This window comes from Conger conger, chromosome 13 (assembly GCF_963514075.1).
Source record: "Conger conger chromosome 13, fConCon1.1, whole genome shotgun sequence".
NCBI classification, from domain to species: domain Eukaryota; kingdom Metazoa; phylum Chordata; class Actinopteri; order Anguilliformes; family Congridae; genus Conger; species Conger conger.
In genome coordinates this window covers 6541949-6568333 of record NC_083772.1, presented here as the reverse complement: position 1 = coordinate 6568333, position 26385 = coordinate 6541949, and the positions used below count along the sequence as shown (strand labels likewise).

The window sequence follows — 26385 nt, the reverse complement described above, 5'->3', positions numbered from 1 at the left end:
AGTGCACCGTTTAACTTGTAACGGTTCTGCTGTGCTCACGTTAATGAGAGGCGACAAGGGTTCTTTATAAAGGCTTTTTAGCTCATGGTCCCAGTTTATTGCATTTGCTTTCTGTACACAGAGTGGACACAGAGTTGTGGTTCCTACCCAGAATACCGCTCTCTTTCAACATGCTGCACCTAGCAAGGCCAAAGCCAGCAGAAATCCCCAGAAACATCCCACTGCTCTTCCCTGTCTGATGTCACAAACACTGCAAAATGCCAAAGCATGATATTATGAAAAGTAATGGTTTTCAACCAATTCGCTTTGCTCCAAGAGATGTTTGAGCTTTAGGGAAAGACACATTTTGTTAGTTTTCAGGTTTGGAAGTGTTTCAGACTGACACAAAGCCATGGGTTCTTTAATACTTTGTGGTCATGGAATGCAGAGGAAGACTCAAATGGGAATGTTGGCAGACAGACCGACACTCGGTTTACATGTAGGCCAGTTCTTGAAGCCACCCTAAAAGATAGGAAAATCAACACACTCAATTGAACCCATCGCATATAAAAAAATAAAAATCATCCCGCAACTGGCACTGATCTCTTAATGAAATCACAGGTGGTCCACTGCCTAATGGTCCACATGCTATGACAGTGTCCAGAGGAAGCATAAGATTGTTACACCCAACCTCCCAGTTCCAGGCCCACGTGATGGGCTCAGTCAATACCATACAACACTGCCGTGAATAAGCAAACAGTCATGCCCAAAATAAAAACACAAAAACAAATCTTTTCAAATCAATAATTTATCAAAATTTGCTTCTTAAAAAGATTCAAATCCTTTTTAAAAAGAACTTTTGACAGAATATGCCTTTGAAATACCAGTTGTACAAGTTCACACACCACCAGTTAGTCATAGTGAAAGTTCCCAACATATTTTCAAACCCAGTATTCATAATTCACAAGATCCTATTGCCATTCTGGCAATATCTGAGATCAGAAGGTTGTGGTTGTATCACACAAACACAGATACTGTGTTGACACGCAGGCCCATGACTGTGTGTCATGAGCTTTTAATACGATAAGCTGGGTCTTTTATCCCACACTCGGCTAAAATAGGGAACTGTTTTGTGTGAAGCAGTCTGTGTGTTCATTTCCTGTTATGGCTTAAGAGTTCGGACTAAAACATTTTTTTTTTTTAAAACACCAGATTACACACCGGCAAGTCTACACAGAGCAGACATTACCAGTAAAACAAATCAATGCTATGACTGTGGGGGGAGGGGGGGAAAGGAGAAAAAAAAAAAACACCCCAAACCCCACCCCCCTCTTAACAAGTCTAAACACACATCGTACATGATGTTACGGATGTGTCATAGCTGATATATATGGTATCTAAGGGCACTAGTGCTCCCACAATATAGCCCATAATATTAATTTGTAAAACCAAAATCTCTTCTGGGAACACCAAAATATCACTGAACTTTTTTTTTTTCTTTTCTTTTTTTTGGGGGTTGAGGGGTGAAAATGTCACACCTAGGAGTCCTGGCTTTGTTCAGTAGCATCTATGAGGCATAACAGTGCAATACAGACCAGCTGGTCACAAAGGAAGTTGAATAGAAACAGGCCCAACACCAGTGGACACCTCTTTAGAACAGGGCTGGAATGCATTGCTTAACCCCTGCAGAGGGGATGGAATAACATCTCCCAGAAGCACAAACCACCACCACCCTCAGCCTCTGTCACCTCAGCATACAGCCTCTGCACACGCTGCCCACCATCACATTTTCCACTGGCTGCCTTCCAACCCGAGTCAAGCTTTGGGGTCATTTCCCTGGGCCACGTTTAGTAAACTGTCCTTTAAAATGGCCCAAATGGGGTCATCTCCTTTAACTCTGCAATGGTTAATCTCTCCCAGAAAAAAATGTCCTCCCTATTCCAGTTGAAACCGAAACGCCCAGCATATCCACCAAATGGCATGCGTCTCTCCGCAATGCATACGTAAAATACTATTTACATTAAACGACGAATAAACCAAAGAAATATAACTGCAAAGGTTTTTCCAAGATTCTAGTGTTGTAGCACATCTGTAAAAATCGCTTTAAAATTAAATCGGTCCATGTAGGAATAAAATACTCTTCCACTCGCTAAGGACACTTAGGGTATTTTTCTAATTGAAAAGGTGAGTAACAATGCCTCAAACCCTCTCACCACCAGGGAGGAGTAGAGAGCCCAAGGAGGGGATGGATTGTCCGGGAGATGCAGCGATTCGCAGAAATCCCATCAGCAATGTGAAGCCTGGCTGCGAATTGCTCCCCAGTGAGATGTTTGCACAGTTTCTCTCTCTCCATGTCAGTTGTCGCTCTATCCTGTTCGGACCCATAAGCTCTCTCATGTCATTTCTCAGATTTTTCTCTCCATCCCGTTTCCCAGAGAGATGAGAAGTGGCGGCCGCTGGTGGTGATCTCTTGGGTCCTCCAGAGCTGGTCCCATGGAGCTGGTCCCACATCGGGGTGGGGGGTGGCGGGGGGGCAGAGAGGTCCCTTCCTGTCACCCTCCCTCAGCTTGCGGGCAGCATTGTGGTCAGAATGCTGATGAGGTTGTCCAGCCCCCAGAGGTACCCATCCTCACGGTTGCCCTCCACCCAGGGGGTGCGGTGGTCCAGGGTGAGGGGCGGGGGCAGGGGCACCGTCTTCCCAAAGTCGATCATCCACACCCGGGCCCGCCCCGAGCCATCATGGACAAACAGTAGGGAGCTGCCCACCACCTGCAGGAGTAGCCAAAGCAATCAGCACTGTGACTCAACAAAGAGGAATTGGAGCAATCAGCACTGACTCAACATAGAGGAATCGGAGCAATCAGCACTGTGACTCAACATAGAGGAATCGGAGCAATCAGCACTGTGACTCAACGAAGAGGAATCGGAGCAATCAGCACTGTGACTCAATGAAGAGGAATCAGAGCAATCAGCACAGTGACTCAGCGGGGGATCTGACTATTTGGGAAGCCCCTAAGCATACTTCACCTCATGTGATCTGAAGAACGGTGAATTCGCCAGTTCTGTTCGCAGATCTTCCAATCTCTGCAGGTAACTTTTCTATCGGATATAATATGAGAAGAGACAGGGAGAGAAAAATGGAAGTTAATTAAGTTAAATATAGACACTCAATGAGCACTTTATTAGGTATTGATTAGACTCATTCTTTTGACTTATTGGTCTTCTGCCTATCGACCTTTAATGCCTTGTGTGTTCAGAGATGCTCTTCTGGATACCACTGTTGATACAATGCATGGCTATTTGCATTACTGTCACCTTCCTGTCACCCCTGGTCAACAAGCCTTTTACAATGAATATCAAAGTGAACAAAATTTTCCCCCATTGTTCCTTGCAGAACACCTATTGCAGAACCATGACAACATGGTTGTCAACACCAGACAGAACAGCCACTGTAGTTGGATACTTTAGAAGGCATGGAGTTACTTCAGAATAAATAGTTCAGCCCTGGAATTATACTCACCTGACTCATTGAAACCCTAACGAGTAAATCACCTGGGTCTGGGCCTTAGTAATCATTTTTTGAAAAAGTAACAAAGAATAATCCAAAAGGGTTCCGAAATTTTCACACAGGGCCCTTTCCCTTTTTTATCATTTATAAACAGTAAAAAATTAAAATGAAAAGCAATTTAGCTTTAAAATTTGCAGAAAGGTCTCATGTTTAACTACCAGAGTTCAGGTTTGCTTTTGATCGCATACAGATTAATTGTAACAGATATTTATACCAGGGGTGCCCATAGTTGCTGCCACATGATTGGTTAAATATTTGCATTAACAAGCTGGTGTACAGGTCTACCTAATAAAGTGCTCTATGAGTGTACTACTTGCATGTTATTTGTCAGGACATCTGAATTCAAAAAGTAAATAATTTCATATTTTTTGCTTTTTCTTCTGTGCATTACCTAAGTTGCCTTTACCTCATGCCTGATTTCCTTCAAATTAAATATTTCAATGAAATTATTCCTTACCATTGCAAATGGTTTGTTATCCTAACTTTTTTCCCTTTAATTCTTCTAATATGTGATTTTCTGCTGTGCTTCTTTGTCCAAATAGGACTGTGTTTGTCATGCTAATAAAGGGCGTCATGCTAAAAAATTAAACATGCACACACACACACACACACACACACCCACACACACACACACACACACACACACACACACACACACACACACACACACACACACACACACACACACACACACACACACACACACACACACACACACACACACACACACACACACACACACACACAATAGGGTTCCACACTATTCTAAAATTCCCAGAAGAATACATACCAGGATTTGTGTGTTCCCGCCCACAAAGTCTTTCAGTGCCTGCATCACCTGCTCCTTGTGTTTGGTCTTCTTGAAGTTTGTGTTGCACGTGCCATCAGCTTTCTGCATGAAGAAGAGTGCGACGGTCAGTTCAGCACGGATACAAAACATTTTACCACTGAAAATAACCTCCCTCGCAGAGCCACCATTTAATCTCCTAAAAATGATCAGCATAGCAGGATTAAGGCCTATTCCTGTAGGTGGTTATGTAGCCTTTAGGAAGTACCAGTGTTTTACAGACCAATTTCCATTTGGGATACTCAGAGAATATATATAATGGAGTCTGCAGTACAGACTCATTTATCCAATATCTATATTCAGCAACAGGAAATTCTACAGTACAGACTGATATCCCCACTTGGGACTGCAGTACAGACCTAATGGATAACCATGGTACAGCCTGCAGTACAGACCCACGTTCCTGGTACAGACTACAGTACAGACCCACGTTCCTGGTACAGACTGCAGTACAGACCTATATTCCTGGTACAGACTGCAGTACAGACCCACGTTCCTGGTACAGACTGCAGTACAGACCTATATTCCTGGTACAGACTGCAGTACAGGCATAATGCATGTCCCTGGTACAGCCGGCGCGGTACGGACCTTGATGCCCTCGATGCGGAAGCCCAGGGTGGCAGTGGAGCTGAGGGTCTCTCTCCACTGCATGTAGCGGGGCTTCAGCACGGCCTGCTGGGCTCGCTCCTCTGCGCTTGGGGCCCCTGGCTCCACGGCAACCATCTTCTCATACATGTCCCTGCGGAGCCTGGGCTTTTCCCGGGCCTTCACCAGCTCCTCCTCCAGATATGTCCTGAGAGAGTGGGGAGGGGATTTATTTTATTATTATTTTTTTTTTATTATTTTTTTTATTTTATTTAAAACACTGGCAACAATGGCTCTTATAATTCGATAACCAGGAGCCTTAATCTTCCCTGAATTATGAACGGCACTCCATCCCTCTTACCGGCTGCCCATTTTGCAGTCCATGATGGAGGGCGAGTCGAAGTCAGCCAGCAGGTCGTCCATCACGTTGTAGTCCTGCTCGTCGAGCTGGGTGACACCGTAGTACCCGGGGACGAATGGGCGGAGGGAGTCGCTCATCAGCTTCTCCAGGCACTGCTGCTCGTTCTCGCAGTACTTCTTCAGCAGCCTACCCCGCTCCCCAGCCTGGAAGTTCCCTGTGTGGAGACAAACCAGGACCAGGGCCGATGAGCGCACACACGCTAACGCACAGGAGAGCATTCAGGGCCACACAAACTAATGTAAAGGGAAGAGCATAATTGTGTAGGGCTTTATTCCTTCTTAAATAGACATACGCATGGATGCGCAGCGGTCACACACCTGCATGCCCGGCGAGCTGGACCCAGCGCTTCTTGAAGGACGCAACCAAGGGGGAGCACTGCACCATGGTCTTCAGCTTCTTCCACGATTTGTTCTGAAAGAGAGAGAGAGAGAGATTAAAATCTGCTCCCTGCGAAACGCAGTCCCGTCAGCGCACCTTAACCCCTGTCAGAAATGCCGCTCGCTAGGGTGTCTCGGTGGCGCAGCCTGTAGAGCACCATCCACGTGCTCATTGCGAGCCGCGACGTCGGCGGTTTGAATCCGACAATTATCAGCGAGGAGCGAACGGAACCCTGCCGTTGTGCAACACCTGGGTTAAAGTGCGTTCATCCTGCTGGTGAAACATTTACCACCAGCACCCGAACAGCGCCGTCGTACCCACGCACAGACAGTCAGAGCTTATCTGATTGTGAAACTTCAGTTTTACGCTTTTAAAGGGGACTGGCGTACACAGACAAGCGCAGCCTGTGCAAGCTGGAGATTGTGAGAGAGCTGTGTGCGCTGCATGGTGTGTGTGTGTTTGTGTACGTGTGCGTGTTTGTGTACGTGTGCGTGTTTGTGTACGTGTGCGTGTTTGTGTACGTGTGCGTGTTTGTGTACGTGTGCGTGTTTGTGTATGTGTGCGTGTTTGTGTATGTGTGCGTGTTTGTGTGCGTGTTTGTGTTTGTGTTTGTGTGCGTGTTTGTGTGCGTGTTTGTGTGCGTGTTTGTGTGCGTGTTTGTGTGCGTGTTTGTGTATGCGTGCGTGTTTGTGTATGTGTGCGTGTTTGTGTATGTGTATGTGTGCGTGTGTGTGCGTGTGCGTGTGTGTATGTGTGCGTGTGCGTGTTTGTGTATGTGTGCGTGTTTGTGTAGGTGTGTGTGGGAGGGAGCATTAGACTGCTGACAACACTTCCATCAGCTCTTCACTAAGACTGCTGGAGGCCAGAGGTCAGTGTGGGCAGCAACAGAGTGGCCATCAACAGCATGGTGCAGTAATCCTGTGGAATTAACCCTCCGCCGGGCCCGACGCCGCTCTGACGCACAGCGGCATGCGTTTGGGTCAGAACAGACAGCGCTAGGCGTCTACATCCCCATCTCGGGATGCGGTCGGCGTAAGAGACCTGTGGCTGTGGCTCGATGCTTGGAAAGCATCGCAGTTGGCCATTCAGTCATTTGGCAGACACAGTGGAAGTGCGTTTCACGACAGCCACGACACTGCGGAGACATTTTCCGGGCGACACACGAAACACCGTGACTTTGCATCTCAATCCGTTAAAGCGGATTACCGCCACATCAAGGCAGGAGGCATTAGCCGTGCTATGCCTGGTTCCACCCAGGACTGGATGGGACAGGACCATGACCTGATTGTGAGTGGCAGGTGACCCACTAATACTAATTCCTGTCTAGTTTCAGTTTGACCCAGTTTGTCTTTGTCCATCCCTCTCTCACACACACGTGCACTTACATGCATCAACGGGTACGTGCGTGTGTACATGAACGGACACCGATTGTTCTCTCTGTCTCACACAGTTGTTTTTAATCCTTTATTTAACCAGGGGAGATGCACTGAGAACGTGTTCTCTTTTACAAGGATTCCCTGGGAGAAAAACCGGAGAACAGTTGCAAGTATAGAGAGAGAGAGGGATCACACACATGCACGCACGCACGCACGCACGCACGCACGCACGCACGCACGCACGCACGCACGCACTTAACCCTGCATTGCTCCAGGGGAGGATTGTCTCCTGCTTAGTCTAATCAACTGTACGTCACTGGATAAGAGCGTCTGCCAAATGCCAATAATGTAATGTATATATTGTGTGAAATGGAAGAGGTTTCTTCTCAGTAGAAGCATACTGAACTCCTCTGAGTTCTGACTCAAGTTCTCAATCACTTACTAATGCTTGCAACAGCCACCACATCTAGCAGTTTGTTGCTATAGCAACCAATGGTCATGTGGCACAGGACACCACAGAGAGAAAGAGGGACTCATTTGTGCGATGCCCTTGCATTCAGGGCTGCTACTCAGACACCCATCCACAGCAATGTCCATAAAAGGCAGTGTGCTGCTAGAGGGTTTGCTTGCAACTGCGTTTCTTTCCACAAAGCTAAATACAGCCCTAACCCAAACTTTAAACCATAACCGTAACTATAACCCTAACCACAACCCAAACCCTGACCATAACCCTATCCCAAACTTTAACCATAACCTTAAGTATAACCCTAATCCATAACCCCATCCCAAAGTTTAACCTTACCTTTAGCCTGAACATAACTACAGTCCTAACCCTAACATTTCAGCAGCCCTAACCATAACTGTAACCGTAACTGTAACTCGTAACCATAATAGTGACCCAAATCCTCACCCTCGCCCTGTTGTTCATGCCCCAGGGAACCAACGGCGGGGAATCCCCCTCGCTGTGATGAAGGCCTCTGGCCTGGCTCCGCCCACAGCTCCGCCCCCACACCCTTCAGAGTGGGCACTCATCGTCACCACAAACCCAGCGTCGTTCCACCACAGACGGGCTTTTGTTCCGGGGTTGCCATGACCCCGGCCCCACGCCAAACCCACACTGCCAGGGCCGGACCCGCCGCAGTCGTCATCGACGACCCTGAACCTGACCCCACTTCAGCCGTGAACAGAGCCAGCACACAGACCCCAACCCTAACCACTCCCTAAACAGCCATCACCATGGTAAATGGTTGGCATTTATATAGCGCCTTTATCCAAAGCGCTGTACAACTGATGCTTCTCATTAACCCATTCATACACACACTCACACACTGATGGCGATTGGCTGCCATGCACGGTGCCGACCAGCTCATCAAGAGCATCTGGGGGTTAGGTGTCTTGCTCAGGGACACTTCGACACAGCCCGGGCAGGGGATCGAACCGGCAACCCTCCGACTGCCAGACGTCTGCTCTTACTGCCTGAGCCATGTGGCCAAAACTACCATCCGCACACATGCACACACTTAAAAGGTTGTGGCAAACGTATATGACGTATATTTTAATCACGTGAATTTCCATGACAACATGTCGGAGGACAAGCGGCCATAGCAACCTATAGGAAGATTTGAGATTTAAGAAACAATATTTCTGGCAGAACTCTCCCCATTTTAGCTGACCAAACGTAATTGGACAGTTGGCTTCTCAGCAGTTTCCGATTAGTCAGGTGCTTTCTTAGGGCAGGTATGAGGAAGCATTAAGTATTTATCTAGTATCGATTCTCAACTTTTGATTGCCAGTTATTGCCTTTTGTCAACAGGGACCAAAGTTGTATCAACGACAGTCAAGGAAGCAATTATGAGGGCTATGAAATAAAAATAAAAAAAATAAAAAAGGCTAAACCATAGGCTTGCCTAAACAAACAATGAACTGGAACATAATTGAGAAAGAGAGCTTGAGGACATGGTGTATGTTTGGGAAAATTGCCTTGCTGTGGGATGAAACACCATCCAAAGAGTTTGGAGGCGTTTGATTGAACTTGAGAAGATGCGCCTGTACACTTCATTCTGCTGTTACATTGCATGAAGAGTGTTTTTGACCCGTTGGACAAATGTTTGAGGGTTTTTCCTCAGTTGGCAAGAATTGTTTGGTCACCTGACTAATCGGAAACTGTCCAATTACCATTTGTCCCCTAAAATGGGGTGGGGGGGTATATAAACGGATGTATGGATGTCCTGATATGGACACAAGTCTGCACTTTAATGGCATATTCATTGTTTAATTTCAAGTCTGGAGTACAGAGCAAAAAGAACAGAACCAAGTCCAAGTACTTAAACTGCACTGTATAGGCACAGACAGACGGACAGAGGGACAGAGAGACAGAGAGACAGACGCCTCCAAACGGCCGATACGAAGCACAGCGGCCCTGCAGTTCCCTCACAAAGCCGCCCCGTCAGCGCGGGTTTCGGGACACGCCCGAGCCTTACCTGGGACACGGCGCAGTAGTGCAGCAGCAGGCAGGCGCACACGCACGCAGACAGGCTCAGGCAGCGAGGCCGCAGCCAGGACCACGCGCAACGCCCCGGAGCCTCTACCCCGCTCGCCCCCCGCCCATCCCCCACAGCCGCCAGCATGCTGCCCGGCCCCGGCCCCGGTCACGGTCAGCACACCCTGCTATTGTCTCTCGGTATGGTCGTACTCCCGTCCACGCATTCTCCCTCACGCTGAGCAGTGTGACTCTCTCTCTCTCATGCACACTAATCCCTCTCCCCCTCTCTCTCAAATCCCTCCCTTTCTCTCTCTCTCTCTCTCTCACACACTCCCCAAATCCCTGCCTCTTTCGGTTGCCTGCACTCATCTTGCTCCCTCCCTCACTGCCTCCATCTGCTCTTTTCTGCAGCCTCTGCCACCCACCTCTCATTCAAATTCGAATGTGCTTCTTTGGCACGAGAATTAAAAATAAAATGTTTTTAGAAGATACACAAAATGCAAAACATCCATCTCTGTCTCCCTCTCCCCCTGTGATCACCTGCGCTCAGCCATTACCTTTCTCAGCCACTATCCCACACCCAACCGCTCTCATTTGGCAAGAGAAAGATAAATTACTGTTCTAAATGGGGGGGGGGGGGGGGGCTTGAAGCATTTCCACTCCACCCACACCCACACACACACACACACACACACACACACACAAATTGTTATTGTGACGCCAACAGCTGAACACCCGTCTGTCACATAATCCCACTGATCCTGCCACCCATCCAACACCACCATTCCTCTGTCACACCTATCCCCCTCCTCTCCCTCCCCCCTCCCCCCTTTTGCTCTTTCCATCTCTCCACGTTCCTCTTTGGCATTCCTCCGGCAAACACAGGCATGCCTCACCTTCACAGAGAAACAAACCAGTCTGACAAGCACACTCTCCCCCAGAGAAAGGAGGGGTAGAGAGAAAGAAAGAGCGAGAGAAAAAAAAAAGAGCGGTGGGGGTATCCTAGTCGTAATCAAATGCAGAAAAGGCTACTGTACTTTTTCAAGTATTTTAAAACCTAGAGGTCAGCCTAGGAAGGAGTCTACTCATTCAGCTGTTACTGAACCTCCTTAATCCATCATCCACCATTCTGCACAGAGCAGCTTCAGATGAGCACTACTTCACCAACCACCACGCACTAACACAGAGCAGCTTCAGATGAGCACTGCTTCACCGACCATCATGCACTAACACAGAGCAGCTTCAGATGAGCACTGCTTCACCGACCATCATGCACTAACACAGAGCAGCTTTAGATAAGCACTGCTTCACCATCACATATCAGCTTTAGATAAGCACTGCTTTGTAACTGCTAAATAAATCAAAACCATTTATTTGGAACATACAAATAATCCCAAAATGAACTGAATAACTACGGAGCCTAAAAGGGAGAGAGAATACACACCAGCAGCGTATCTCGTCTCTACAGAGGCAGATCCCAACCAAGTGGGGGCGACATGGCTCAGGCAGTAAGAGCAGTCGTCTGGCAGTCGGAGGGTTGCCGGTTCGATCCCCTGCCCAGGCTGTGTCAAAGTGTCCATGAGCAAGACACCTAACACTCCTGACGAGCTGGTCGGTGCCTTGCATGGCAGCCAATCGCCGTCAGTGTGCGAGTGTGTGTATGAACGGGTGAATGAGAAGCATCAATTGTACAGCGCTTTGGATAAAGGCGCTATATAAATGCGAACCATTTACCATTCAAGTATCAGTATCAGCAACCACATCTTAGGAACTGAAAAAGCGGACGCAAAAACAGACAGACAAAAATAGAATGGTATTGCACCTTTCCCTGACAAATGAGGAAAAGCTGCAAGTGGTTTTAGGGAAAGGGCCAAGAGCCCCACTCTCAGCAGAACATGTTTGAGCTTGTCACAACTGGAGCGATTGGGAGCAACCACACAACAATATAACAGAGGTATGCATAATAATAATAATAATAAATAATAATAATAATAATAATACTACTACTATAAGGGAAGTCTTTTTTCTCTTTAAAGTATGTGTTTAAGGACGCATAAACTAACTTATTGTTGTTGGTCCAATGCTAGGGTCATGGCAGATAGGATAACGCAGCATATGTGTGTCACTTGCCGCTGATGCAGTAAATGACATTTTGAACGTGTTTCTCCCCCTAGCATGAGCAAAAATGACAAAACATTTACAGCATTTACAACGGCGTCAAATGTGGAGGACTGAAAAGTCGGACTTGTTTTTCGGGAAGAAAAGTCGGGGGGTTCTCTCGTATACCGTGCTCTAAATTTTACCAAGAATGCCTGGCTGTGTGTTCTCCTCTCATGAGGTCTCCTCAAGGAGAAAGTAAACAAAGTTTAAATATTAAGACAAATTAATTTTTTGACATTTAGCTATCATAAGTTGGTTATGTCTGCTGCAGTTTGCATTCATGCTAGAATGTAAAATATGGCCGTATCAGTTTTAGCATCAACGACCATGGACAGGAAAATACTTATTATCAATATCAGCTTCAATAGGTATACTGTGCATCAAATGTTTTATTGATTCTATATAACTGTAGCTAACTATAATAACTGTTAGTTATCATGATCTCAGTGATTTGTTTATTTCATGTGAACAGTCTGAACTAAATAGTTCCACATTTAGTTTCCACAGTGGCTTTGGCAACATTTTCCGCCGGCATGTCATGCCAATAAAGCAAATTGAATTTAACTGAATCTAGACCCTACCCACCACATTCATTTGGTACATTTTTCTGGCCCAATTACTTCATCGTTCTCTCTCTCTCTCGCTCTCTCTCTCTCTGTCTCAACCACATCCCCTCCCCTTCTGCAGTACAACTCTCAACCACAGGCACCTACACACACTATATATTAACACAGAGTGAGTGTCAAGTTTTTGCAGAGGTCCAGGATTTCTCACATCTGTACTAAAACTACCCCCTCAACTCTCCCCCACTATTGCGATGTTGAGGAATGTAGCAACCTTCTGGAAACGGTCTCGGTGTCTCACATTTGGCCTGAGACACAACTTCAGACACCACATGGTGTGCGTGTGTGTGTGTGTGTGTGCGCGCACACAAAAAAGAGACAGTGAGAGAGAAGGTGCAAGAGAGAGAAAAAAAATAAACAGCGCCATATAAGGAAACCCTATCACCTAGCAACAGAACCACCTTCAGCCCAATTTTCCATGACACTCCCTGATCTGTCTATGCCTTTGCATTGGCCGAAATGCACATGCACATGCATGTGTGTGTGTGTGTGCGTGTGTACATGCATCAACATCACAAACACCCCAACAGCACTTGCGCCAAAGTGAGTAAACTGAGAATGTATGTGCTAATCCATTTGCATGCTGAGCCAATCTGAAAAGGCTCACATCCTAATGAGCAAAACAACTTAAGGGTATAACCCAGATCCCCAGCACAGGTAAATACAGGTACCATGGGCTGTCGTGGACATAGACACAACCATGTGTGTGGGTAGTGTACAGATATATATATATATATTCAACCCTGTGTGAGTGTGTGTGTGTGTGTGTGTGTGTGTGTGTGTGTGTGTGTGTGTGTGTCTGTGTGTGTGTCTGTCTCATTATGTGCTGGGTCACATATGTACTTGAAATAGCGACTTTAATTCTCTCTCTGATCCCTGGGAACTTTCAAAAAGAAGAATCTAGAAATCTAGAACAGAAGCCATACAGGTGCAATTCAAAGAATTGCTCAACCCAGATTAGGTGATAGTGTGTGACACTCAACACAGTGCTTCAAAGTCCACCAAAAATTCACACCCTTTCTCAGGAGTCAAGCACTCTGATTGGTCAATTCCTGCTTTTCCAGTCCTCATCATTCCTTGCATTTCTCCACAGTCTGAAAACAGTGTATTAACCTCTCCTGCTGGGCATGAAGGACATCATTCGCAACACAAGAATGCACAGTCTGTGACATCACTTCCTTACGTACAGCAGGCTAAAGGACAGCAAAGAACGTGTACGTTTTCTTTATTTGTGTAATAAAACAGCACATGATTATTTTTTTTTTTAATTTTATGCATGATAAAGCACAAATGCGTGTGTATTTATTGTGGAAACAATGGGATGGACCCATGCCATGCATGCGTGCATGTGTGTGCGTACTCGTAGGGGGGTATATGCGTAAACATAGGGTCACCGTTAGGGCAGTGAGGGTTTTTTCCTGGTCATTCAGCCCTCTCCCCTTAAATCCGGTCACTTCCACCACCTCCTGTTACAAAACGCCCCCTCCTGCAGAAGGAGCAGAGGAGGCGCAGGAGGAGGTGTGAGAAGTGAAAGATGAAAAGGCCTGAAAAGAGGAGGATTTACAGGAATGAATGACTAGCGTGCAGGAAACTCACCGGATATTAATGTATCGATTTATGTGAAATGTATTCAACAGCGTTTTTTCCCCAATACAGTGTTGAAAAAAAAACCAGAATGAAACAAACTGATTATCGGTAGAGAAACGAACTTCTGAGAACAAAATACAACTTACTAGTTGGCATTCACATTTTTGACAGAATTCCAGGTGACATAGGTAGCAAGCTATTATTTAGCCAACATAATACTTTCAGGAAATTCTATTTATAAATCCAAATCATGTCACTGCACACAACGATTATCTTAGTAACTGATCACCTTTCACACTCTACACAATGCAAAACACACACACACACACACACAAACAATGCAGGCACACACTATATAGCCTGATTATGCAGGCCTACACAGCCACAATACACACATTACAACACTTCTACTCACACAAACTGACTTAGCGCGACACAGACACAAACACACATACCTACAATGTCCAAATGGCAACAAAAAGACTGAGTCAAAAAGAAGATGAGGGGTGACACAGCTACACACATTCACACACAAATTCACACATAGCTGGATAACCTACACACATGGGCACGCACAGCCAGGCATTCAAAGAATCCGATGTACAATGCCGACCGTAGCTTTTGAGGGGCCCAATGCAGGATTTGTTTTCCCCCAAACCACCAACCCCAACAAACCACCCTCCCCCTAAATAAATAAAAATATAGATTATCTCAATTTTAGAATAACTAAAGGGCCCTCAGCCCCTCAGGCCCTCAGCCACTGACTGGGTCTGACTGCGTCCAGTCAGAACGCCGACCCACCCAACTTCCACAAGCTCATGGAAAATTAGCCATTGTGAATAAACTAATTACACAGGTTGTGAGGTACTTCAGTGCAAGACTGAAATGCATACAAGTGTGATTATATTGAATTAATATATTGAATATTAAGATATTCAACAGCCGGGAAATTACATTGGTAACCACGACACGAACTAATTTATTAAGAAACGATAATCATTATGCAAATGATTTTAAAACCAATAATAATATGAATCATATGAAACATTCTTAGTACATCAGGAGTGGTAGTAGCGTTAGTAGCAGCAGTTTCTGTGTTTGAGAGAAGACTGAGCGAGCAAACAAAAAAAGGCAAGCGGCAACAATGACGGAGAAGACCCCCCTCCCCTTGCCCTGTCTGTCAATCCCGACGCTCTCCACAGAGGTGTGGCAGTCATGTGACAGTGTGGATTACATTTTTAGCTTTTCCCTTTCTGGAAAAGAGCAATGCAAACATCTGTTTTTGCATTTCTCAGAAGAACAGCTCACCGTCTGTCCCTCAGGGTCTTTACGCGACAGCCCTGCCTGACTGTGTCAGTCTGAGTTAGAAATTCCACCAACACATCGGCAACAATAGTATCACGTGGTATGTTATAACCGCCATGAAATCGGGGTGCTACAACCAGCAGGCTTGTTTGCCATATAATTCAACTTTGTATTATTACAGCAAAATACATGCTGAATTTTGCTATACATGTTGCTACCATTTTATATTTTTAATTGGAAGTCAGAAAAGTGTTACTGTACGTTTCAGTGTTAGCTACCTCCTAAAATTGTAAAAGACTACGTGTGTGTGTGTGTATGTTTGTGTGTGAGAGAGAGAGATAGAATCACAAACTCACCCCGGGAACTTCCTCCGGACTGCTAAGCATACTGTTGAACACAGCTGTAGTTAAATTGGGTTCGATGTCGCTACCGGTAAAGTCGTCCTCCGACTCCTCAAACGACGAGGCTGACGACAGCCCAGCAGAGGACGAACTCGAGAGCTTTCGGAACACCAGGGACGGCACCGGAGAGCCTCCACAGCCGCTGTCTGAACACGGCGACTCCTCGTCCATGTGTATGTCCACAGAGATTATGCCAGGCCCACTGCCCCCGTGAAGGCACGACTCCCCTGTTCGACTTGGGCTCGGCTCCCGAGTCACGATGAGTCGCGGTATTGTGCCGGGGAAGCTCTGACTTGGGGGTATGCTTCTTTGAACTCCGTGTTGTTTCAGAGGGCTTGACTTGTTTACCGACTCTACGGGACAGCTATGGGTCCTCTCCCCCGGTCTGAACGCTTTGATCGGACAAGGGGAAGTAGGTTCTGGCGTTTTAGTCATTCGCACATTAGAATGGTTTACTATACGCTCTATGGAGTTAGTCTGTTGGGAGTCTGCCGAACCAGTCACGTCACTTCTTTTTGGAGCGTCCAAACTCAAGCTCATTAGAGTCTGTCTCATAGCTTGCTCCGGCGGACACACTCCGTCTGAACCAACCGGTACCCCCAGCTCCCGTGGTAGCTTGGCCTCCAAAGCGCTTCTGCTCTGTTTGGTACAATTATCTCTGAAAGATTGATTCTCCATAATCTGGACCGAGGCATCTCTATCACGATCCCAGGTCGTGTTTGCGCCGTCGCGTTGATGGTTCGTGCAGTCGATTCTATCGAGTCCGTTGCCCTGTAGATTGCAACATTCGGCATCTAATTCACCACCGCTTCCGTCCACATACCTGCTCACAACAGCCCGGGCTGGTTCACGCCGGTCACCAGGTGGGTTTTTGGTAACGGAGATTTGGTTTGTCTCTGTCCGACCGCAAAACGACTCCTTTGGTCCGAGTGCCTCCCAATCCTCGCTTCCGAGCTCCGCCGAAGAAATATCCGTCACCCTCTCTTCCAGTTTGGGTAGCTCTTTATTTTTGGCTAAATTCCGGTCAAACCGGTCACCTCCTTGCTCCTCGCTTGTTATTCTTCGTATTCTCATTCGCCTCGCTGCCGTCTCCACCGATTTTCCTTTCGCTTTAGCCGAGACGATGGAGGAGCACGGCGATACGGAAGGGGATTGACCCATACTGCACTCCGTACCTTCCGCCCTGTCAGGCGAGGAGGGGTCTCGCAGAACAAAGCGTTTCAATCTTCAATCCACGCCCTCTGATTCACAAGGATGGTGCTTTTATATTATGGTTTATATTACACCTTAAACGAGTCCACCGAAGCCGTATCTAGGCCATGTGATGCACATAAAGTGTCAGCGCTGCAAGCATGACACGTTTGTGCTTCGAGACTTTAAGGAAGTTGCTCAACCACATTTTCAAACTGTACACTCCGTCGTTGGACGTTTCGTCAGTCCACGCAGCCCCTGAAAAATAAAAATAGTTTATGTGCGTGACCTTAGTCTACTTATTTATAAATGTATAACAGATTATTTATTATTATTATCAATGTAAAGATAATGGCAAATCACAACCATAAAACCATACTAACAATTTGTTACGTAGCCCATTTTAAATCAGGGCTTTCCAAATATTTCAATACACAAGGCCCTCTAAAATGACAACATTAAAATGGTTAATTTATGACACCCTCGCCCAGCGCCTGTTCTTGGTATACCACTTAACACACTGTATGGAATGGAAAGCAAGTCTAAACTGGAATTCCATATTTATTCAAAAATTATGCTGTTAAGCCACTTAAAGGGATAGTTCACTTCCTGGGATTTTAAGAATCTTTGTCCAGTTTTAGTATATTGTTTTTTATTAGCTTACAAATTGTGTGCAATGAAGGATACTTATTCATATGCCTACAGTTTCAGAACATCTGCCAGCTTTTCAATGGTTGTAGGACATTTGGGGGTGTGTGGCAAGAAACTACACTTCACGTAAGTCCAGAGCAGCTTGTACAGTGACATTATGTTACAAGTGAACAAAACTAAGCGTAAACATCTGTTCTTGCATCATGCTGGTACTTCCCCCGATGAATGTAGTCGCAGGTTGCACGTGCCATGGGAAATAGTTTTTGCCAAAAATAACATTAAGCTACGCCTAACTTTTTAAAATATTTTGGCTCCGGAGGCACTATATGGGTTGTTGAGCGACATTGCTTCTCTAAGCAAAGCAAGAAGTGCAGCCATCTGATCATGACGCTGGTGAGTCACACATTCAAACTCTATTCCTGATGTGTCAAATCTGCCCTTGCCAATGCCGACGTAATCGACTTTAGAAAGGAAGTTGTGGACATTTTTTGTTCACCAAGCAGACCATGTTTGGGCGGAGCATGACAAAGGAGAGCAGAAAAGACCCTGTGTTCAACATGTCCACAGGCGGTGGAGGAATGGGCAGCTGCATAAGGTCTTCTCATTCTGTGTGCACGGAATGTGAATAAGGCCATCTGACCCAACAGAAAAATCCAGCCGACACCAGAGCTCGCAGGCAAGCTGAGCAACTGAGATGACAAGACAACACAGGTAGCAAGCCATGGAGATAAAGCCAAGGAACAATAACAAAAGCCCACAATAGCTCATTTTAGATATGGGGGAAAATTGCATGCCCAATGTCCTTGAAAGGCCTGTTCTTGTCAGCACAACAGCATTCATTTAAATAAAAAAAGACAAAATCTCTGAATTCAGCAGACGCTGTTATCCAGAGTGATCTGCACAGCTTACACATTTCACATACCATGCATTATACAGCTGGATACTCACTGAAGCCATTCAGGAGAAGTACCTTGCTCAGTGATGCAATGGCAGGTTTGTTTCGCCATCTAGCCATTATGATCCACTGCTGCACACAGCCCACCCACCTCTTCCTCTCCTACTGTGCACCCTGCACACCCACAATCTACCATGCTCCTCTAAATGTAATGATGCATTTCTGAATATACAGTAATAAATTAATTTAAAATGTATGCACCTCCTTCTCATCCAGTTATAGTTATACGGATAGAGCTATTTTTGCCTCCTTCAATGGTAGAGAGAACAGACTACGCTGCCTATATTTATGGTGTGAGGATAACAAATGAGATGAACATGAGCATTTTCCAGAAAATGATTTTGAAAAGCTAACCAGAATCACAGTGTACCGTCAATTTACACCAAATTAGGTGGTACATACTGGCTTCCTACTTCAGACCTGAAATCAGGACCTATCCATAGCTAACATGGCACCCAGGAAAACAAGCTTAACTGCTTCAAGATGTTTGCTGCCATCTTGTGTAGGAGTGGTCAAAGTGCGGGGAACAACACAAAGCCAGTGTAAACGTAGGCGAGGAGTTTGAAACCAAATTCTAGCCCTGTCTGTCAGGAAACTTCACACTCAGACCTAGAAGAGACAAATCTCCTCTAGTACACTTCTGAAATGTTTTGTGACAGAGGCACCCACAGCAAAACAGACGAGGAAACTATGCAAACTTTTACGTGGTACTAAGGCGTAGCCTAGTTCTTACCACAGTGCAGCACCAAGACAGCAGAAAGGAACTGCGGTGACAGAAGGTGCAGAAAGGCAGTGCCATCAGAGAAACTGTTTGATTTCCCCCTCCCCCTCTTCCCCCCATTCCCCCTCCTCTTCTCTTTTCCATTCTATGTAATGGAGGGAAGGTGGAGGGGGGTGGGAGAATGGAAATTTGAGACATAATTTGGGGTGCTTTGTTTGTTGTTGCTTTGAGGTAGTGAAAACTGTAACCAAAATGTCCTGTGATTGCCAGGTGTTCAGCTATACACACACACAAATAATACAGTGGAAAAATAAAAACAAATAAAAAACTGCTTGCATTTGCCCTGAAAGTAGACAGCTTTTTTTTAAACTACGATTCTTGTGCTGTGAAACCTCATCTCGGCTGTGGATTTCCATAAGCTGCCACGTTGTCTTCTTTTAATTTTGATTGCTCTTTCAGTAAAGATTTTATACTCCCATGTTCTATTTGTCACAGTTACCATTATTTGCAGTACATTGTTTTCTGTGGTTTTCACTGATCAGATAATAAGTAATGTAATTTTCTCACATCTGATAATATTCAAACTGCTTGCCATGTACTGTATGTCTGTTTCATACTTAACAAAAACTTTCATGTTATTCCCCTGAAAAAGCCATATTGTAGGTTATTGCTATCTTGGGCATTTTTAACAGATGTTGGGCTTGCTTGTCATTTTGAGTGGGAGAGAGAACAGTGCCGACGTAGACGAAGGCTCTCTGAAGGCACAGTCACATTACATTACACACATTACAGGCAATGTCCACCCTGTGGGAAAAGAAAGACAATTTCAATAGAGCACATTTTGTTTCTGACGAAAACACAGCGAGGATATTGGCGTAATGGACATTGAGAAACAGGAAGCCAGAGAGAAACGGAAAATGTTTTTGACAGCACAAGTACCAGAGGTGACTCATGACTCATCAATCAAGTCAGTTTTATCCTTTATGTCCGCACAAAGCCGTTTCAGTAAGAGCAGAGCATTGGCATTACATTACATTACATTATTGGCATTTGGCAGACGCTCTTATCCAGAACGACGTACAGTTGATTAGACTAAGCAGGAGACAATCCTCCTGGAGCAGTGCAGGGTTAAGGGCCTTGCTCAAGGGCCCAACGGCTGTGCAGATCTTATTGTGGCTACATCGGGATGAGAACCACCGACCTTGTGGGTCCCAGTCATTTACCTTAACCACTACGCTACCGGCTGCCCCATTAGCACATCTAGGGTGTATGTGATCCACCACATCAGAGCCTTTGAAGGCAGCTGCTTTGCTGCTTGCAACAGCCCCCATGGCCATCGATCACATTATCAGGTGGTCCTCAAACCCTTATCTCACTGTGGGATACTGTGCTGGGTTTTTTTTTTTTTTTTGGTTGTGTGATGTCACATACACCCTAGATGTGCTAATGGCTAGTTAAGGGATTGGTCATACCTTTGCGTTTGTTTGTTTGTTTGTTTGTTTAAAAAAAAAAATAATAATAATAATCAAATTGGCCCTGGTCTTTATCTTTGTTGTACTGCTAGCAGTTGAAATTGTACTTCCCTCTAGGGTCTTTCAGCGCACTTATCCCTGGTTATGGGTATGCACTTTGTTGTACGTTGCTCTGGATTAGAGCGTCTGCCAAATGCCATTCATGTAATTAATGTAATGTGGTAAGCAAACTGCGAGAATAACAAGTCAATGATGATGGACACTGACGAACGCTGAAGTTAATGTTGCAGCAGTCAAACCACAACTGGTCTATGTGTTGACAGACCGACAGGGTCATAGGACTGTTACAGGACTGTGTGAAAATATGCATTTCTGAGAAGAGTTACTTCTGATCGGTTCAAATTATATGCGATGTGCAGGAGATGCTGTAAACAAGCGAGAGGAGAGACTTTATATTGTTTGTGCATGTTCACACAGTATCCACTCATACACCCAGAAAAGGAAATAAAATAGAATAAAGACAGCTATAAGTGTAAATTAATTCATGCTGTCTTACTGAATATGAATTCCTTATTCTGTCACTTATGGAAGGCTGACACAGTACAAGATGCAGACCAGGGCATAGTCACAGTTATTGGCACATTTTCTTCTCAATATTTGGTCAAAGGGACACAATGGTCTATGGAGGCCACATTTGGTCTCTGGCCCATTTAGGGTCGTTCACAGAAGTGTGCCCCTTATTAGACCCCCAAAGGAGAACAGACTGTGTTTACGGTGCTGAAAGGGAGTCAGCAAGGTTTGATAAAGAGACAGTGCGATTGCCCCAATAGTGCTGTTGCAATCATTCTGCTCGGAATGCTCCCACAAGGAGTTGAAAGATCATTATGTTAGGTTTTCCATATACAGTGTTATCATGTTTGGTGTCGTTGGAAGGCCGATGTGATGGGGAACAAGATGGTGACATTGACTGTGTGGAACAGTGGGTGCTGAATAAAGATCTTGGAACACCATTCAAAGGTGAACAATAGGTAATGCAAGTTACCCATGAGTCAGCAGCCAGGTGTGCTGTAAAAAAGGTTAACCTGTTTTGATACAGATATACTGAGCAGTGTCATTGCTGTTACAGTTTTTGTGTGATTGTGTCTTGCTTTGATTTTTTTTCTTTCAGTGGTGAAAGTGAGCTTGTAAATTTAATAGAAAAGTGGAACTGTAGGCTAAATGTAACATGATCATTTCCATTAACAAACAATTGTCTCTACCAAACAAATGTTTTTGTTTTTTTTGGCGCTACGGCGTAGAAGACCTACTTGGTTGCAGTTTGCATGTATACTGTAATGTAAAGCAGGGTCAAATGTGTGTGTATAAAACCTGGAGGCCTGGAGAACATTATATTTATAACTAGGGTTGGAAATTGCTCGCATTTTGTAACAATGACAAGTGGTCTTTCTCGGCAAGGGCTGCAGAACAATGACATTCACCCGTAGGCTACAGGTGTGATTTAGAATTACTAAAGCAAACTGCGCTATGTGAGGGATAATATTTCATCATAACTGCCCGACAGGTACCACCCTCAAGGGCAGTCATTTCCTCATAACTGACTCGTTCATAGGGTATTATCCCGCTTATAGCACGGCTTATTAGCGTAATGTGGCTAGGGATAATTTATTTTAAGTTTAGAAACACTTTTTTTTTTAACACAATTGTATCGGGAGAAAGAAATTGCCCCTGTAAGGAAAAAAAAAAGAAGAAGAAGCTTCGCCCAGGCTAAAATTAGACTTAAGTGTCATGCAACTGAACGGAGCCCATCCCATTTTGAACTGAAGCAACGAAACACCTCAATATTTAATTGAATTTTGTTGATTGGTCGCATTGATATTTGTTGAATATTTAGAAATTAATGCTAGACTTGTCTCGGCCAATCAGAATGCCGTATGTGCCGCCGGTGATGGGTTATCTTTCATTGCCGTAGTATAATAAACAAATAACCGTTACATTCAGATGCATTTCAAGGCTCGTTCTCGAAAGAAAACAATGAGCGCGAATGCCTGTATGCCTAGCCTACCAGTCGATCTTAATCAGTATATGTTCCGTCAGTGCAATTAAGGAAGCAGAAATGTAAACATTCTTTCCACTCTTAGAAAAGATAGCGAGAGGTTTTCTGACATTTCCGAATCTCAACAGGATACATGACATGGACACCTGCGCCCCAGCGAAATAGCCTAGCATAATTTAAATTTCACAAACTGTTTGAATAGGGAAAATGTAGACATAAGATGAGAATTGCTGATGTGGAAACCCGTTAGGAAATGAATAACAATTTCTACTTTGCTGTCGGAAGTTCGGTAACCTATGACACACGATCATACACAAGCGAGTCAGTGGCGAATATGACTCCTAAGTCCTACCAAACGACATTACGAAATTAAAATTAAAGGATGATGTTTAATAACTTTAGACACCTTGTCCGCATTACCCATCACGAGACCGAAACAATCATTAGCTCACACATAATGTTTTAACCTAACTATTTCTAGATATGTTCAATGGTTTTAAACTTTCTTTAAGCTTTAAATGTAGCCTCATTTCAAACAACGATGCGTCGAAGACAAGCTTTTATTAGGCAACATTTTAACGGTTGAATTAGGTAAGTTAGGCTAAACAGCTAAACTTCAGCCATTAGTCCAACAAATATAATGTAGCCAATTGTAAGATGGCACATTTGGAAGGCTATTTCGGAATTACTGATTTACATCTTACAGCGCAGGCAATATGTACTATTCTCATTGACAACGGAAACAATTGGTGGATTAATTTCGCATTTTAGTGCAGGCTACCCAGAAGCAACAAGCCTATTTTACTCATGAAAGACGCATATCCGCAAAGGATCTCGGCGTGAGAGCGAAAGCTACATACATTTCGGTTAATGTTTCTGGTCAGAAAGTTTGTACGCGTTAACACATAATTACGAATAGTCGCCCCGGCCCCTTACCTTATTCGCTCCTATACACGCCACAGAAAGGTGTCCTTTCTTGCTCGAAACGTAATTAAGGGACGTGCTGTAAGACCGAGCGCACATTTAAATAACAGGAAACTCGCTCATTCCTCCGCCGCCGCAAGCCATGTGTATCATACACCGCGTGCCTCTCCCTCTCTTGATTAAACTGTTTACTTTAGGTTCTGTTCCTAAAATGTCAAGCACGTGTCAGTCAATGGCATCCCTCTCGAGCTGATCAAGTTCCCAAGAAGAGGAGCAAATGTCACATTTTCTTCTCAGAAAAACATATGTGGAACATTGCACGTTACATGCATTTCTGTTACCTTATTACGAAACGTTGCACATTTAAATTTTCTACTTCTTGTGCGCGTGTTATTTATTTCCTCTAAATATAATCTCGTTTTAGTTCCTTATGCAATTATGTGCAGCTAGGTTTGTAGACAGTCCACCTTCATTTTGTATATATTCACTTTATTCGGAGTGGGTTGCAGATAGAGATGGGATCACACTACCGACACTGCCAGTACAATGCCAATTAAAGCCTTAGCCCCATGAGGCATTTAAATATGGTTTGAGAGTTCGGTGGGGGGCAAAAACATTTCTGTACACATTACTGCTGTTTGATTGAGAAGGAAAATCCATCCTAGTATTGTAAAAATGCAATCCAATCAGGACAACACTCCACACAATTATAAGGGTCTTTGTTTCCACAGAAAGAGTCAATACCGTACCGAAAAAAAAGGGGCTGGGAGATCCAAATGTTGGTCATGGGCCCGTCACATGTATGACACATGTGGTGCCACTGGCCTTCAGTAATTTACCTGCATTATCAATGTGATTACTACCTGCCCTATCTCCATTCATCTACTGCTGACCCCTCTCCTCACCACAAGGACAATTAAGCCATGGTGATCATTCCAATAGTATGCAGTATGCAGTATGCAGTATGCAGGATGTGGTAGTCCAGACAGAGAAACAGCGGGCCCATTCCAACCCCTTATTTTCCTCCTCTTTTTCCTTTCCTTCTCTCCTTTTCTTGTGCCTTGTTCCACCCATCGGGAGAGACTAGGAAGAGATTAAAGAAAAACAAGTGAAGTCGGGGAAATCAAGAAAAAGTTCATTATTCGACAACCTCGAAAATCTGAAGAAGCTTTCCGCTTACGTTCCTAACCTTCTCAATAAGGAAAAGACACCAGGCAAAATGGTTTGTATTCCCTAGATCAAGACATAGTCTAGTCTGCTCACAGAATAGAAGATTAGTAACTTATTACAGTACTTCTCTCAGTGTGGCTGGCCAAAGCTATTTAGGGCGTATTGGTTAAGGTACATGACTGGGACCCCAGATTGTTGGTTTCGATTCCCGGTGTAGCCACAATAAAATCCGCACAGCCACAAATGTGTACAATAGTTTCAAAACTATTATTATATATATTTTTGCTGGTATGAGGGCTGGAAGGAGAAGATATTTTTCCACCATGGGGAGTGGGAAATGTACATAAAAATGTATTCTTATTACTATTGATGAATTAAGTGCTTACTAGGAGTCGTTCTCTGTCTCTCTCCCAGCAGACAGACAGCCTTTGACCTTAATGTCTTAATGTCTTCTCAGCTAGCACATTCTGGTCTTACAGCAAGGTCAACAAGGGGTATTCAGAAGACAAAATACTGATAAATGTTTGTGGCCAGCTTCATCTCTTTTTGTTTTAGTAAAGCCCCCCCTTCTGGAAAAGTGTGTATAAGAGTCTTACTGTGTCTGATTCAAATTAGAAAGCCGGTAAACTTTCTCACTTTCTGTCATTTCTTTGCAAATAAATACAAAAGTTAAACTCAAGTATAGCTATTGTTGTTTTTACTGGGTTCTATTTCATCAGACAATGCTCACCTGTGAAATGTTAAAAAGGGCATTTTTCCCTAACAAATGTAAGAGTGATTATTTTGCCGTATTCACTGAACAGATCTTATTTGGTTTTCGTGACACATTTGTTAAAATCCTTTCTTTGTTTGATCAAACTGAGGACATATTCATGTCCAACCTATGCGGAAGCACACAAGAAAAAGAAGGAAATAGAAGTGTATCTGAATTAGGCAAAAAAACAAATAAACACCCATGTGTACACCAGGTGTATCGACACCTCGGCCCCTTGCCACAGGAGTTCCCCAGGGCTCAGTCTTAGGCCCGCTTCTTTTTTCTCTTTACACTCGTTCCCTTGGCCCTGTGATCACTGCACATGGGCTATCCTACCACTGCTATGCGGATGATACCCAACTCTTCATCTCGTTCCCACCATCTGATACACAGGTTTCTGCCCGTATCTATGCTTGCCTGAGTGACATCCAGAGCTGGATGGACAACCACTATCTAATGCTCAACCCAGGTAAGACTGAAATTATATTCATCCTTGCTACTACCTCTCCCCACCTGGATCTCTCCATTTCCCTTGGGGATACCACACTCACGCCATCACCCAGTGCAAGGAACCTCGGCGTGGTGATGGACAGCAGACTGTCCCTCTCCGAGAACATTGCGGCGGTGACCCGGTCATGCAGGTTCTTCCTATACAACATACGGAGAATCCGCCCCTTTCTCACCCCCTACTCGACCCAGCTCCTGGTCCAAGCGATGGTTCTGTCCCGCCTGGACTACTGCAATTCCCTCTTGGCTGGCCTCCCAGCGTCCGCCATTAGACC

The 26385-nt window shown here is 44.8% G+C and overlaps 1 protein-coding gene across 1 annotated transcript; it reads right to left on the bottom strand.

Annotated features, from left to right (window-relative positions):
- Window positions 1-60: 60 nt before the first annotated feature.
- Window positions 61-23856, bottom strand: itpkcb (inositol-trisphosphate 3-kinase Cb). Its single transcript, XM_061216758.1, has 8 exons — window positions 23692-23856; window positions 15668-17161; window positions 5718-5811; window positions 5341-5554; window positions 4983-5187; window positions 4338-4439; window positions 3007-3078; window positions 61-2748 (listed from the first exon to the last, which is right to left on the bottom strand). Exons 2-8 carry the CDS (start codon window positions 16871-16873, stop codon window positions 2542-2544), a joined length of 2100 nt encoding a protein of 699 aa, XP_061072742.1. The 5' UTR covers window positions 16874-17161; window positions 23692-23856; the 3' UTR covers window positions 61-2541.
- Window positions 23857-26385: the final 2529 nt, after the last annotated feature.